Genomic DNA, 16757 nt, shown 5'->3' with positions numbered 1-16757 from the left:
TGAAATAACTGCTCAACTGTTTCCATTAATTTTCTCGTACGTAATATTTGGAAGCACGCGCACGCCCCCACGTACAATTAAAGTCCGCTGACAGAGAGTAGGTATGCAGAAGATAGTCGGCTACTTTAAATTTTATAGTTAGGCACCTGTAAATGAGGGAATTTGAATTATTGCTGAATTCATATGTCGGTTGTGTTAACAACCGTTACAGTTGCGCCAAGTGCCAAAGAAACAGTTACGGGCTGTTAAGCTTGGAACAGTTTATTTGGAGTGCCAAAGAAACCTAGAGGTAGTGACCTATAAGCTTCAACGGCTCCAAGAACTTATAAGGTGTCATTCGTCTATTATTTGTCTATATAATATTATTTGTGTGTATATAAATGTTCTTGTCCTACTCATGTCCTACTGATGCTCAGGCTAGGCGTCACAAACCCAGTTTCACTGAAATCGAAATAAAAACGGTTAAACCGGGTATACAGCCAATTGCAAAAACCGGGTTTTCTCTGATAAAATCGGTTTTTTTGAGTTTTTCGATTTTACAGTTTTATATACGTTAATACTTTGAAGAGCAAATTAAAAAAACAATACATTATACGCACTAATTGTATAAACCTATGACAACTAATACTGGGCGGTATTGAGAGTGTGGGCGATACAGTCTATTGCTCTTGTTGTGAAGACTAGGTCCGGGTTATGGTCACTTCTCCATCAAGCTGATTTGAACGTTCCTTTGCCTTTGTTAGAAACGGATAAAACAGTGTTGTTCCTATGTGCCCAGTCCATGATCACGTCCCCGTTGGCGTCAGATTTCTGATATCCCCAATTTGTATTGTGTAAGTTGTGGAAGATTTAATATTAAAGCATTGATCCTAAATTATACTTGCTTATTTTACAAATTATACGTAAAATCGAAATCACCGAAAAAACCGGAAGCCCGGATTTGCTGTTTCACAATAACCGAAAAACCGGTTTTCTAGAATACGCACGGTTTTGTGACCCCTATGCTCAGGTAAACACTAAATGGTACGTGCGCGCATAGATCTAGTGACTTTCAACCTTGGCACGTTAGTGTATCGTAACGCATCAGATTTGCCTTTTCATGTCTGTCACATCACACTAAAGACATGGCCGTGCGCAATTTATCACTGACATGACACAATACTGTGGAGGGGACCCTGCATTTTTCCTTAATACCTTGTCGGGCAACATAGGTACATGCGAAATATGTAGGTAACATATTTCGGTCACGTTGTTTTATAAGCGTATGTGACGTGAAATGTCAATCAACAAAAGTACCCAATTTGACGTTGTTGGATACATACTAGTTCGTAGATAAAATAGGTTTTTATAATTATTTTTTATTATTTCTACATTATGCTATCTACCAGAAAATGAACGAGGGCTACGCTCCTCGTAAAACGTTCAAGCTACGCTACGAAGTTAGCGCCACTTGTATGTAAACGTAAGCTTAGCTTTGGTGGAGTGCAGCCTTAAGCAGCATCTTAATTAGTTAACGATCTTCCTTAACACAGGTATTTTTATACTTAAAAAGGGACACCAACCTGTATTTTGTTAAATATTGCTTGTTAGCGAATAAATATTTTTTCATTTTTTTCATTTTTCATTTTCATCTTACGTGCAATCCATGATGCAATTTTGTGGCAAGGCGAGACACTGTACACTAATCGCCTTAGACTCCTTAGCTTAGAGGGACCTAAATCACATCGCGCTACAACAGGATTAATGGTATTACAATTTTGCTCGTACTATCATCTATGGGAATTTGGCCATTTGAAATTAAGTAACATATGTTCTTTTGTATACGTACCTATATTTTTCCATCCTCTCATGGTTTCCAAATAGCGATACGATATAAGTTATTTGAAAAAAAAAATCACAATATACGTTTTGAAAAGCCTAATACTGGATACTGTTATATAAAAACATTTTAAGTATCACAATAAACGTAACCTATAATTGTTAATTTATAAATTTGTCCGACGTGGACCGTAGTTCAGCTTGTTTGTGCTCTGCAAATTTTTATGACATAAATTACATCAATTTACCTACATTATCTTAACTATGTTTTAACAATGTTAACCGGTAAGTATGCCGATACAAATAAACTTGTATTATAATTTAATGATAAAATAAAAACAATTTCAAGTGATGTAATTCACGATAGAAGCAGTTTTAGCACGATAGAATTAGATGAAATATAATTGGATAGAGTGTGCCAATTGATAGGCACTTCGAGTCTGCAGACTACTTCAGTCAGAATAATTTACAAGTGCCAGAACATCTCACGCCCGACATTTATAATACACTATTACTAAACGTTTACAGTTCGATGACGAGCTAAATTATATTATATTACATTTCATATTTGTCTTTTAAATGATGCCTACCTACTACCTATATGAAACTTACCTACATTTAGTAAACAACGAAAATTATTTTATTATAATTATATACATATCTTACCACTGAGATTGTTCATCTGTAATAGATGCCCTTATAGTTCTCGTATAGCCATACTCAAATACAGAACATTGCATGCAATTGTACATCGGTACATACTCGTACATGCCTATCGCTTTAAAAGTGTTAGAATTCCCATCAAAGTTGTGTAGTGGCTCGAGAAAAAAAATCATGACGTGATAGTGTGAAAATAATGTCATACAACGTTGTTGGCGCAATTTATCTTATCGCATGAGCTCATTTCTTATTTTGTGATGCTTTAAAACTAGTGTTTTCATTCATTATTTAATAATAGCAACAAATTAATTCGTAAAATACAATACAAACAATTTAAATAGCACCGGTAGCTAAGCGGTAAAGCGTGCAGCTTCTAAACTGGAGAACGTTGATTTGAAGTCATATTTAGTATAAAGATACATATTATAATATACCCTAAACAAAAATACAACACTTCTTTTTACATTGTTACTGCGCGGCCATTAGTGGGCCCTTCAAATTGAATAATAAATGCAACAGGTTTTCAAGGCGCGAGAGGACGCCTGAAGCGCCGTGCAATAGGTATTTACGTAGAGGAGCTTCTGAGAAAACTCCATTACATATACTTATTTACATTTGTTGTTTTATTTATATGCGTCATAACCGCGATTAGATTGTTTTTAATATCCACACGTGTTATACAAATAGAAACAAGGAAAGATCCGTATAATTCTGTTAATGACATGCCTACCTAATCTAATTCGCATTAATTGGGTTAGAGAAAGAAGCTTTAAATAGCTACACGTGAAATTGGCCTGATACAGCCTAAAATTGTTCAACTTTTAAAAAGGAGTACATAAAGACATAGCACGGTAAAGCATATAGGTAGTTTTGGCATTGTATTGAAAGCTCAAGAAACGGCTCACTCGCAATAGGAAACGGAAGCTCATTGTTCCGGTAGTTGAATATGACTGAACTGTGAATGAATAGGTCCAATATTAAATATTCAAGACTACTGAAAGCCACCAAATTTGGTACAGTTAGCAACAGAAGGAGCTAAGAGGGCAGCAGTTTTAGCAGCCATAAAGGGTTATAAGATGCACCGATACTGTAGTTTCCTGTTGAGCCTACATTTCAATTAAATCGATGTGAACGGGATTGAATACGTATCGTTATTCGTGCCGTAAAGATCGCCGCGTGTCAAGTACATCGTAACTCGGAGCATTGTCCTGACGTTCTATTATTAACGAGATTTCTCACGCAGATTTACAGCTTCGCGTTACGGCTCGGGAGCAATTTTGGCGGCTTTTTCACATTTTGGAGATATGCACCCGCCGATAATACCTAACAAAAATACTTTATCACCTCAGCAGCTCTAACAAGGGTACTTTGCTTCTTAAAAACAGTGAGCAAAATGCGATTTTGCTCACTGAGTGAGACAAAATGACATTCAAGTGAGCTTTATAGTCAAATGTCATTTCAACATGCGGCGTCTAATACAAGTTCGAAATACTTGGGTTCTATTATCTCTGTCCCTTTCACACTGTTGGCAAAAAGAAACAAACAAAAAAAAGTTTAATCGACATTCAACGGTATATTGAGGGTTTATAATAGACCCCCGAAAACTTCAGACCGCATCGTTCCATACCACGTACGAGTATGAATTCTTAATAATTAATTAATAAAAATAAAGTTTAAGATTTGATAAAAACTAATAAAATACTATATTTTAGGTATTTTATTGTACAATTAAAATAATGATCTCAAAAAATAAACAGATTATCACGCAAAATTAATTATTTTACTTTTAAGAATTTCTACCATAGTTGACAAATAGTACCTATCCGTAATTCGGACCGTATCTCACTACGTTTTTTTTACAAAATAAAGTTGTCGATTGAAGTGTCAGTTGATGTTCGTTATTTCCATATTATTTTACTGAAATTTATTATTACTTTTTGTTTTTGTGTTCGATTGCGGTAATTAAACTTAATTGTTTGTATATCTTAAGAAAACATGAGTGCAGTGCAGGTATTAAGTGATGAAGAAGGATTACATTCAAGTTGTCTAATCGGTATGTTCTCACTGTTCAGGTGAAAAATTTTGTGTACTACACGAGATCAAAGTTATTTACATCTCGTGCGCTTTTGAGTCCCTTACTACGCTCAAGATTCTATAATAGATTCACGAGCGTAGGGTTCGCACATAAACAAAGCTTCAACGGGAGAGGTAGAAATATAATAAGTTAAAATTTTAATCTTATAATAAACCTAATTATAATCATTTTATACCTGCTATTAATAGCACTGTAATACCATCTTAAGGCGATTATGGAGATTTGTGCCTAGGCTGCTATGATTTATTATTTTGCTCAAATCGCATGATTTTGCTTATAAGACCTTTGGTTATGGCTTATTAATCATTCTGAATTTGGCTAATCCCGACTAAGGCATCAAAATAGTTAAACAATTTCTTAGCTGACAAACCAGTCATTTGCTATCGGGTCATTAGTTTATATCAGGACTAGTTTTTGTTCGCGGTGTCGTTTGGCGGTTATCACACTGGCGATTTGCGAGAAAGTCAAAAGCGAGGCGAGCGCGCAGCGAGTTCGCCGCGAGCGCGTAGGTATATAATAATCTCGCAGCGAGTTCGCCGCGAGCGCGTAGGTATATAATAATCTCGCCGCGAGCGCGCAACGAATTTTCAACGAATGCTTATATATTTTTTCATCATGCACACTCGCTCAGTAAATGTGGAATTGCACGCAGGCGTAGCGGGAGTTATAGAAAAACCGTTTTCCCTAGGGAGTTATGAAGTTTCTAGTGCCATAAGCCATAATTAACAGTTTTTTGTCTTTTAACTTATTTTTTGTATCGCAGGTGTGATGGAAAACATTGTGTGTAACTCGGGGCGTAATAATATTGCAAACTCGAGTCTATAAATCGCTCCGGCAAGCCGTCGCGATTTAACTTACTCTCGTTTGCAATATTTAACTTACGCCCCATGTTGCACAATGTACATTTCACATCACCTATTCGGAAAATGGCTTTTTCTTCCCTGCTAGGAGATATCAAAGTGGCACTTTTCTTCCCTGCTAGGGGGGATCAAAGTAACACTTTTCTGTTCTAGCACACTATTTTTACATTTATTTTTTCACATTTTTTTTTAGCTTAAATAATCTGTTTAAGAATCAGATTGTGTCAACACTAAGATTTTTTTTATTTTCCTCATAGTTGATGTGAAAAGCAGTATGTGTCACACGGTATCAAAATTATTTCGTCTTGGGCGTTAACACTTGAATCCCTCAATACGCTCGGGATTCAATGTACGCCCTTGACGGAATTATATCATTTTGATCCCTTGTAACACAAACTACTATTTATATTTCCCAGTATCTCAGACGCAGTTAATTCGTAACGCGCTTGCAGTAAGTATGTTACGCGCTCTCGGCGAAGTAAGTAGATAGTTGCACCCCCGCGGCGAACTTGCTGTTCGATCACCTCGCTTTCACCTCTCCCGCAAATCGCCAGTGTGGTATTAACTATCTCCTGTCCATAGCAATTTTAATTTTGTTAAGGGTGGAGAGATAACAGACAGGCAGAGTTACAATCGCTTTTATAATATTATGTATGTAATACTTGGTAGGGACACAGAATAAATAATAGTACTAGATACAGAAGACTCACTCTCTAACAAAACGCGTCTGTCACGATCAGCACAGATATGGCCGCTAGGTGGCGACAGCGCCACGCGCGGCTTATGGCAAACCCCAAAATTGGGGTCGAACGGATGTACTTTTAGCTACCTGTAGCAAAGCGACGAAATCGCGGAGTGAGCCACGCCTGGTAGGGATTAAAATTCTGCCACCTGCTTCTATATCTCCAGAAAAGCCAAAACGGTTATGATTTTAGAAATTAATTTGAACACGCTATGTTTGTAAACTTATTTCGAGGGTTCCCGTCGTTTTGAGTAATTTAAGATGACGATGATAAAAAGTCCATTAAGTCTGGATATCTCGAACATTGCCCTAGGTACCTATGGTATGTTATATGTATACTTAAGTAAATTTTAATTTTATTAGAACAAATTTCTTATCTGTGCAAATGTTATTGTTGCATGATAATTATAATATATCATAATTATTATCCTTTATATATGTATATAATAATAATTCATTATGAAGCAGTCACATAAACTACTATAAAAGTAAAGTCAAACTAGTGTTCCGTCAGTTTTGCTTTAATTGAGACGAGTTTTTTCATTTAACACCTTTAGGTACAAGGACAGGGGTTACTCCTCATTAATATTAACTTGAAAAAGATAATCAGATTAGCTAATGACTTATACATTTTTCGACGCAAAATTAAATATGTAAAAAGGACGTCGTAAACCACTATAACTGATAAGAAAATCCTCTTTATGTTCTCGAAATTTAAAACGGAGATCTACAATTTACAAAGTGACGTTTAATAAAACATTATATACTGCTGGAAGTCAGATACATCCCCCTTCTTTTCACGACCTTACAATATTTTCAATTTTTAGGAATTTGTGGCGCGAAGCATAAACTATAAAAATGGACACATACTGCCTGTTAGAAGGTCTCCTTTAATAGGTAATTATACTGAAGAATCCAAAATCATAACGGCTAAAAATATATTAAATGCCAAACGCATGCCAAGTAACTGTCTTGCGTTTCAAATGCGGTCCAGTAGCAGTGCTAGCGTAAATAAACTGTCGACCTTTTGTTAGAATGTGTGTTAGCTGATTAAATCACAAGAAAGCGGGCAAGAATCGAGACAAGTATCCGGCGATCAAGCTCGTCAGTCCGATCCTTCGTCGGGGAATATACGAACTGACTGAATGCTCAATGCTAAACAATTTACACGAATAACAACGCGTTTCAAACTGACTGTAATATTATTAGAGCAGGATCTGCTTGGTGACTGACAGAACAGCTTTAGTATTAATAGGTACCTATTCTACTGATTACCACTAAATTATAGCTTTACAGTCTTCAATTTGTCCTACGACCGCGAAAATGATAAATGGTAAGATTAAAACAACGCTGTTATCATGGCCATTAGTAAATAGGTTGTTTGAAAATATATATTGCTGCCTATTGTCATTACTTAACAACCATGTGTTGTAATTTTCCGTATATTAAACTACTGACTAACGTCGGAAAATTCACATTCTGTATACCTATTACATACTAACAACGTAGTAATCTATCAACCCCGCACCCAGTACTTTCAATAATTAGGTACCTACTTCAGTAACAAGTCTCACTACGATTACCCGCACCCTGAGACACGCTCGCGTCGGTAGGTAATGACCTAAATGACAATACAATATGCACACGTATGTGGGACGCGTGCAATGGCGTGCATAGCGCATGTTTAACCGCCATGCAGAAAAATGGGGCTTAGCGCGATCAATGAATGAACACAATGAATGAATCCCAGCTTAACGGTGTATAAGGGATCTTTTACATTAGAGGAAGTACGGAGTTCGGATGTTAATTGTTGTCGCGGTTGGATCGAAGCTAGTATGAATATACAGTATTAAGGTGGCAGACGCGTGTGCATCCGTAAGTCAAACCGGAACCAAATTGGCTTAAGGTCATTGCGGCCAATTCCATAAGTATGTGGAAAATTGCCATAGACAATATGCAAGATGATATATATCTACTTAATGTGTTTTGTTTTTTTTTTCTGGCTAGGTTATTAAATTGGTAACCCTTTCACCCTAACCACATAATACATATACTTATAAGTAGAATGTTTTTTTAATTATCTTTCATCCTAAACACATATTGCATTCGATAACCTACGTACGGAATGTCCCGAAGGAATTGGGCGCAGTAACTTTAACCTTTCTCCTAAAAAGCTTTAGGAAAGCGTGCTTCAAGTTTGGAAATCAACGGGAAATGGTTTTTTATGGACGTTTCGCCACTAATAATATTTTAATAGGTACCCCCATAAGTATAAGTAACAGGGTATAACAATGCTTTACTTAAATAAACACACATAATACAAATTAAAATCTACCTCAATAAGCATCTACACATTTATATTTATACCTATCGTAATCTTCGTAATTCCTCGGTTCTAGGCAACGTTCAAGTTTAACCCTTTTCGGGCCATGACAAAAATGACAACCGAATCCTATCTTCCTCATACATTAACAATAGTTTTTCTCTGCTCTTGTGTGTACATCGATCGTACCTATGTGGTCGAAAAATAATTCACGAAGATTTCTAAAAATAAGTAGGTACATTTATTTATATCGCACGACATTTGAGCATTATAATCAGCGTTTCGGCCACCCCAAATGAGATTTTTACGCCTAATCGCATTCAATGCAATTTCAGATAAACATTCTTGTACAATACATTTTGTGCACCGATATTCGCGGTGAAATGTGTCACGAGCAGCTACGTTCCGTCGGTTTGCCAGACAACCTGGAACGCGGGACGATTCCAGTGCACATAGATGACGCTTCTTGAATTACCGGCGACATAACCGAGGTATACATTGAAATATGCAGTACGGGAAATGGGTACATTAATATACGGGAAGGGGAATACATGTTACAGTATATTGTAGAATCAAGCTAAAGAGTTTTGACTGCTCACTAATTCACATTAATACAGGGCTCGGAACCGGTATTTTTTAAAAACCCCGAAATTGACCAATATTTTGAATTATTTTATGCTTTTTACGTAAGACTGGATCATGTATTTAGGTAACGAATTTGTGTTATCAGATTGTCCAATTAAAAAAGAAATAATAAACCAAAGAACGAAATAGAACTTAATAATACCGGTATTTTTGTATGGAGCAAATACCGGTTTCCGAGCCCTGCATTAATATAAGAAGTCGAAGAAGAACCAATGTGGTGCCGCGGAGACTCGCCTTTGCTCGTTCGCACAGAACAGGCTCGTTCGCTAATTTACGATTGACTCGAAAATAATTATATATTTTACTCAACCAAAAAGGTAACATTTTAGCAATATAAATAATCCCGTATAGGAAAAGGAATAAAAATCCTTAGTATATTAGGTAACCTAGGTATTACCTGCATGTTCATATTATTTCAGCTATTTTCAGTTCTTGCATAATTTATATTAATATTTAATTAGTTGTCTTGGGGCACATTGATATGAATGTTTTCCAGTAATTACTTACATATGTAACATGTTTTTCTTGATTTCATTATGCATTAAGTGTATATTTAAGGATAATGAATAACATTAAAATAAAAATGTTGACGTCCATAATATGCGAATACGTAATGAATGTAATGATACTAATGATTTATTTTTTATAAAATGATCCGCACGGATAAAAATAAGAGGAATTTGGTTTGATGAAGTTGTGCAATGAAATTATATCCCACATTCCCAGTTAATAAATTCACTGTTCATAAATAATTAATTAATAATTAATGCATGAGATAAATAGCTAGAGAATCTGAGCATCATTCATAAAGAGGTTGAAAAATAATATGAATGTCTTTGATTTTATATGACCGTCTTTAAAACGATACCAAGCTGCCCCATCTCCTCCTACAATATACATAACTTAAATAAAATAGGTTTAGGTGAAGAAATTAAAAGCGACATTTTTTTTTCAGAGCAAGACCCGAGCGGTACCTAACATTTTCTAAATCTCTTGGATGCGAGCGCCAGTGTAAATCAGTGATAAGAACAATTCTGGTAATTATGGACATGAATAACATTATTTTATTTTATCACTCTTCTACACGTCCGGTAAGTAGGTTGACTGACACACAATTGCCATTGTGAAGTTTTTATCATATCATAAAAACGATGATTTGTAGGACAAATTTATTTTTACAATTACAGTTATGTCTGGGAAAACCCCAAGGACCCACATTCATAAATCAATTCGCAGAAATCAGTTAGGTGTATGCCAAATGTTTCGCCGGAGAGCCATAATATGTGGCTCTCCAGAATTTCGAAAGGAATTGATTTCTCATGTTGACCAGTGGTCAGAGGTACTACCCGTTTTCTACAATAGGTATGTATGTATAATATTCTAATTAGAAGTCAAGACTAAGGACCGCAGCCACAGCCACATAAATGGATTTTGAGCGCGACCTACTAGCATTCATATTGATTCAGTAATATTAGTACAGAATTTCCGTTCCCCTAGGGGCCGTAATAAACTGGGAACACGGTAAACGGCGGACTGAAATAGCTTTTGTCTAAAGAGGACTAAAGCACTCATCTACTTAAAAAATAATGTATCTAGTTACTTTTTAATTTCCGCGCTTTTAAGGAAAGTTTTACACTTTGCGCACGAGAATTGTAGAGTCGGGAGCCGAAGGTGTATACCTGAGGCCGAGCACCCAACGCATGGGCTTGGGGACTAGCTTGGAGGAGACTTCCTTCCCTTTCTTGCTTGTACAGTCGCCATCAGATACATCGGAGCAGCCAAGGCGCTCACAAATATCTGAACACGCCTCTATTGTCAGGGCGTTAGAGGGCGTGTTCAGATATTGTGAACACCTTGGCCGCTCCGATATATCTGATGGCGGCTGTACCTACTTATAGTTCGTGCGCGAACTGAATCTTTGAGATGTTAAATGTAATGTTTGAGATGTTGAGTATAAATGAGTAATGTTACACATATTTCCTGAAAAATTGTAGGTATATAAAGAAATAAGTTGGACTTAATGTTCAAGAAACAAATTATAACAAGTCAAATTAATAAGTATACGAGTAAAATGACCCTTTAAACAGCATAACCCGATGGCCGACGGCCAGTCGGCATATGTTTTCATTGCAGACGGCCAATTTAAAACTAACGAAACACGACGGCCATGACGCAGCGGTCAACCACAATGTACGTTGAAATTGCTGACTGCGAGTCTGTGTGAGGTCGCTGGTGAGGACCTGTTTACTTCGGATCGAACTTAATTTTTCTTTTATTTACAGATTCGAATGACCTGTACCCCTACCAATGTATCTTCTCTGTAACTGATTATTTTTCTGTGTACAATATAGCATATATTATATATACCTCCATAAAGTACTTATTGATAGAAAAATGCAAATCAGGAGTCAGCTCTTATAATTCCACCTGTAAACTAATATCAATCTACTGCTCCTATAAACAGTATAAACGCAATATAAACACGATTAGATTTTTTTATAATATTGGATAACATAACAGAGTTTGCCTCCGGAACTTTGAAAAATATAATTTTAAATTCTAAATAATACTATGATGTGTATGATATCAGCTAGAGACCTAGGGATATATATTTGTAAAATATTTTAGGCAAGTGGATTCAATTTCGACCAAAACGAATATTTTTACAAGCTTTTAATAGCTATGAAAGTTTTTGGTTTGTTTCTTTCTTTAGCAGTGTCCGAGTAGGTTGAGTAGATACTTGGAAGGTAAGTACCTAGTAGAAACCAGTTCAAATAAAATTACAAACGGTGATAAAAGCTAGTATAGATTTTATTACTGTTAACAGGCCTGGCGTGACATTGGGCACAGGCAGGTCACGTCTGCCGTATGCCCTGTTGACCAAAACAGTCACCCACCCGTTCATTGGGTCCCACACATTATAAGGCGTCACGGTAGACCTCGCCAGAGGTGGCGGAACGAGCTTGAGGCCTTTGACAGATTCGTCGGAAACTTCAAGGGATAGATAGGGCTACGAGTGAGGTTACCCAGCAGTGAGAAAAATAGTCTCAAAATAAAATAATAAAAAACTGACCTGAGCGATTTCCTTCCTCGTGCAACAGAAGTTAATGAAAGTGACGTTGACGAAATCTGCTCCATAGCACACGGTCACAGTTTTCTCTTCCAACGAGCCCTGCGAGCCAAACAACACCACGTTCCGGATCTTCTGGTCCTAGGACAAACAGATAACAGTTTAATTAAGGTATCTAAATAAAAATCTTCAATCATTCGCTGTAAAGCTACGCAGTAGGTCGTAGCAGTTGTATCCCGCTATATAAAATCTGCCGTAGATGCGTGACAGTATGAGCGTTGGATAGGTTAAGCTAAATACAAAAAAAAAAGATAAATGTCTATTCTACCGGATATGCTTCAGGGGCTACCCCACGCCAATGACCTTCGATCTGAATCCCTTAGTTTTCTAATGTTTTTTTAGCCTATTATATTAACAGCAACGGCGTTAAGAAATATAGAATCCCATATTTACTTCAAAGTTCATTGTCTTCGAGATATTTGGCATCAAAGTTGAACAAGTTTAGGCTAAAAAACTGGTTTTCTGGCCATAACATTTGTTCTGGCCATAATTAGTTTAAAATTAAAACCTAGGACACGTTTTTGGAAACGTCAAGGACGAACCTAAATATGTATGTAGATTTCGTACATGTAAGATCCTTCACTGCGAACTAGATACGAAAAAAGTGTTTTTTTAGACAATGTTTAAAAAATTCATAAAAAAATAAGTATGATTTTTTTTCAAAATCCGGTGGACAAAACCGGAGATAAAAGATTGAAAAACCGATAACCGTTTGTCTTATAATACTATCTGTGGTGCAAAAAAAGGAGATACGATTCAAAACTTGTCAAAAATCGAGGAAAACCTCAGGCATCACAACATAATTTTAATGGTTTAAAACTTTTTATCCGGATTTACTTTAATTATTCATCCCGTAATGTTTGCCGCGCTTATTAATTCTTAAGTAACAGCATGTTAATGAATATTTCACCACACCAGCTCGGAAAGGCTGCACTTCAAAAACTGATAGCAAAGTTGCATTTTATTCACTTGTGAGGCAAAATAGGTAATCAAATGCACATTTTGAGTTGTTTTCTTATGTTAGCTGGTAGAATTGACTTTTAAGTGATGATTTTGGATGATAAATATTTAATAACATTCATTTGGTTTGGTTTGATTTTGTTTGATATTTTACATTTAACTTTAACCCTTGTAAAACAAATAACTATTTTATTTATAGCCAATATTTTTCATATATTTTATAACAATTTTAGTCAAATACCTATTATGTGCATACGACGTAGTGAACTCTTTTGTTCATATTATCATATTAGATTCGTATACCATCAGGTGCAAAAGTGCATGGTGACTTTATCAATGAATCATTCATAATTTCTCCTTGCAATTTCGCAGCGCACTGTACTTATGTCGTCGTAGTCCGTATAATATTTTGTAATTGGTTACAATCACAATCGTAATCGTACGGTTTTTGAGTATATCGCGAACATACATACAAGGTACAGATGCGGCGATACATACTAGTCGGCCGACTAATCCGACATCCGAGCACCAATTAGTCGGCCAGTCGGATAAATCCATACCCGGTGTATCACTATTTTTATCTTTTAGTTTTCGACTGACCGTAAATTATTATTTTTTTGCCTGCAGTCTATTTTTATGAATGATATTTCGGTATACCTACCTCTAGACTAGCTCAAAGTTATGGATTTGTTATTTATACACGACTACTCGTCACGTTTTAGTATTATAAATGATCGTTTATAGACCAAAACACGTTTCCATCAAATATGTTTTCAAAACGAGGGCGAATGCCATTAAAGAAATATATTACACTCGCGATTTCTGTTATAATGGATTATATTACCGCCACTGCGCTATTTTTATAGCTACCTACAGCTCGACGCCGTTTGGATTTGTTAATAGAATTATTCATAAATAATACAAGATCCTCGACGTCCAAATACTAACAGCAGCACCCTTAACTATGTATGTGTAGGCATTAAAATACCATTGAAATAAGGTTAACGTATCATACACAACTAATCTACGAATATGACTATGTAATTAGAAGTAACTATTAGAACATATAGCGGGTATTTTTGATATTGTTAAGATAGTTGTTATATACCCCAATATAGTAGATTGTTAACCAAGGGAAGAATGTAGCGAGCGGTTCGAAAAGTGGAATATTGAGCGTTGCAAGGCACGAGGGTTAAACAAACTTTGCTGTCGAGTGAATCACAAAAATTTTCACCACGCCGATGCGAGGAAAATACTAACTGTAAAACATTACAAATCAAATCCAAAGGAATATATTAAATATGCATCATTCAAAATCATCACTTACACCAGCTACATGAGGAAACAACTCAAAATTTGCATCTAATTACTTTGCCACACTTGTGGATAAAACGCAACTTACCCATCAGTTTTTGACTAATAGAGCCTTTACGATGTGTGGTGATAATTTTTTGTTCTGTTAGGCCAATGAGAGCATTCGTTCTTAATCATAGCATACATATAAATAAAACTATTAGTAGCAAACAAATATGCATACATCATAGTAACTAAATGACTACCGGAGCATGTTTGATGCAATCATTGTAATATGGTTAGCGGTAAATTGCCTCGGTTAGGCACTGGCCCCACCGTGGTTCTGAATACTAAACCCGCAGAAGGCCGCCTAAGGCATCCTGGCTTTGACGGCTGCCGCATCGATTCTAGTCTAATTATTTTACCCAAACTGAGCCCTTTGAGCTTTAAAGATTAGAAAGGGTGCGAGGCATAATAATATTGATACGCATGTCGCATGTGCTTTAGGTCTAAAATGCTAAATTAGAAACAATGTTAGAATGTTGATAGCTTTCGGGTGGTTAACGTGTTTTGACCTTCAATCGTTACTATATATTGAGAGTAAATTCGACTAAACAAGAATAAAACTTAGATTCTTAATCTCAAAATAAGTCCCTAGAAAACGTGTTAATATGTAGAAACCGAATAAACGACCAGCCAGAACAACCCCTATGTGCAGGAGATTGCACGCTTTCCGCGATCTCAAAGTGAGCATTGCGGGAGATGACGGCGTGGGAGCGGCGGAAACATAATATAATGAAGCTGTATAACAGCTATAAAAGAGAAAAGGTAAATTAGACCAGCAATGATAGAACAATATCCAATGCCGGCGCCTTGAAGTAAGCGACGTCCGAAAGGACACTTATTATTTGACGTCAGACATGACGTCACGTGTTACGTCTCTATTAGCGTCATTTTAGGGTTCCGTACCCAAAGGGTAGAAACGGGACCCTATTACTAAAACTCCGCTGTCCGTATGTCTGTCACCAGGCTGTATCTCATGAAGCGTGATAGCTAGGCAGTTGAAATTTTCACAGATGTATTTCTGTTGCCGCTATAACAAATACTAAAAACAGAATATAATAAATACCCATTTAAGTGGAGCTCCGATACAACAAACGTTTTTTTGACGTTTATTGCGTAATGGTACGTGCGCGAGTCCGACTCGCACTTAGCCGGTTTTTGTCTTTAGCGTGCCCTTCTGATAACAATCACATACATCTACACGCGTATTCGGGAAACGAGATAATCACAAGATCTAGAAACGATATAGAGATCAACTAGATTTACATTAGATATCGACTAGATGTGACTTGGATATCTAAGTCATAACTTGTCAAGAGGACCTCCAGAATCGCGGATACGTCAAATTTGACATATCTAGACACGCGGCAGCGTGTCAAGCCAAGTTCAAGCAAAGGAACTGGCTAGCCAGCGCCGAGTGTAATATTACACGAACCACTTGGTGCCACTTTTGACCCTTCTATAACTCAAAACATCTTTAACGTAAACACATAAAACTACGTGTGTTTAATTATATCCATAAGGATATCTAAAAGCCCAAATTCCATGAAGCTAGCTCAAACGGTTATAAAGATATGAAGGCCAAAAAGTCGTAAATTTTAAGACTGACTGACTGACTTATAGTACCTAAACCTAACCTACTTCCAGATGACCTAGAAGGATGTAATTTGGAATCCAGCTTGGTTATTGTGTGTAACCGTAGGAAAAAATCTAAAAATAAAATAAAGTTAAAAAATAGGGGGGGTCCCCATACAAAAAAACCATTTTTTATTGGGACTGACATATAAGTACCTAAACCTAACCTACTTCCAGATGACCTAGAAGGATGAAATTTGGAATCCAGCTCGGTTATTGTGTGTAAGCGTAGGAAAAAATCTAAAAATAAAAAAGAGTTTAAAAATAGGGGGGGTCCCCATACAAAATTTTTATTTTATTTTGACTGACATATAGTACCTAAACCTAACCTACTTCCAGATGACCTAGAAGGATGAAATTTGGAATCCAGCTCGGTAATTGTGTGTGAGCGTAGGAAAAAAACTAAAAATAAAAAAAAGTTAAAAAATAGGGGGGTCCCCACAATGACCTTTTATTTATGTAGACGTGTGACGTTCATAGTTGACAAAACTAAAATTTGATCCAACGATTTTGACAACTTGACAGGTTGGCGT

The 16757-nt window shown here is 36.4% G+C and overlaps 1 protein-coding gene across 1 annotated transcript in view; it reads right to left on the bottom strand.

Moving 5' to 3' along the window:
* The window catches only part of LOC134663994 (1-phosphatidylinositol 4,5-bisphosphate phosphodiesterase classes I and II), a 57443-nt gene that overhangs the window by 28864 nt on the left and 11822 nt on the right, over positions 1–16757 (bottom strand). Inside the window, exon 3 of the mRNA XM_063520559.1 lies at positions 12217–12354. Within this exon, the coding sequence (XP_063376629.1) occupies positions 12217–12354 (138 nt within the window). The remainder of the gene's footprint in view (positions 1–12216; positions 12355–16757) is intronic.

This window comes from Cydia fagiglandana, chromosome 1, assembly GCF_963556715.1.
Source record: "Cydia fagiglandana chromosome 1, ilCydFagi1.1, whole genome shotgun sequence".
Lineage (NCBI taxonomy): Eukaryota > Metazoa > Arthropoda > Insecta > Lepidoptera > Tortricidae > Cydia > Cydia fagiglandana.
The sequence above is the reverse complement of the archived record's forward strand: the minus strand, read 5'-3'. Positions and strand labels throughout refer to the sequence as shown.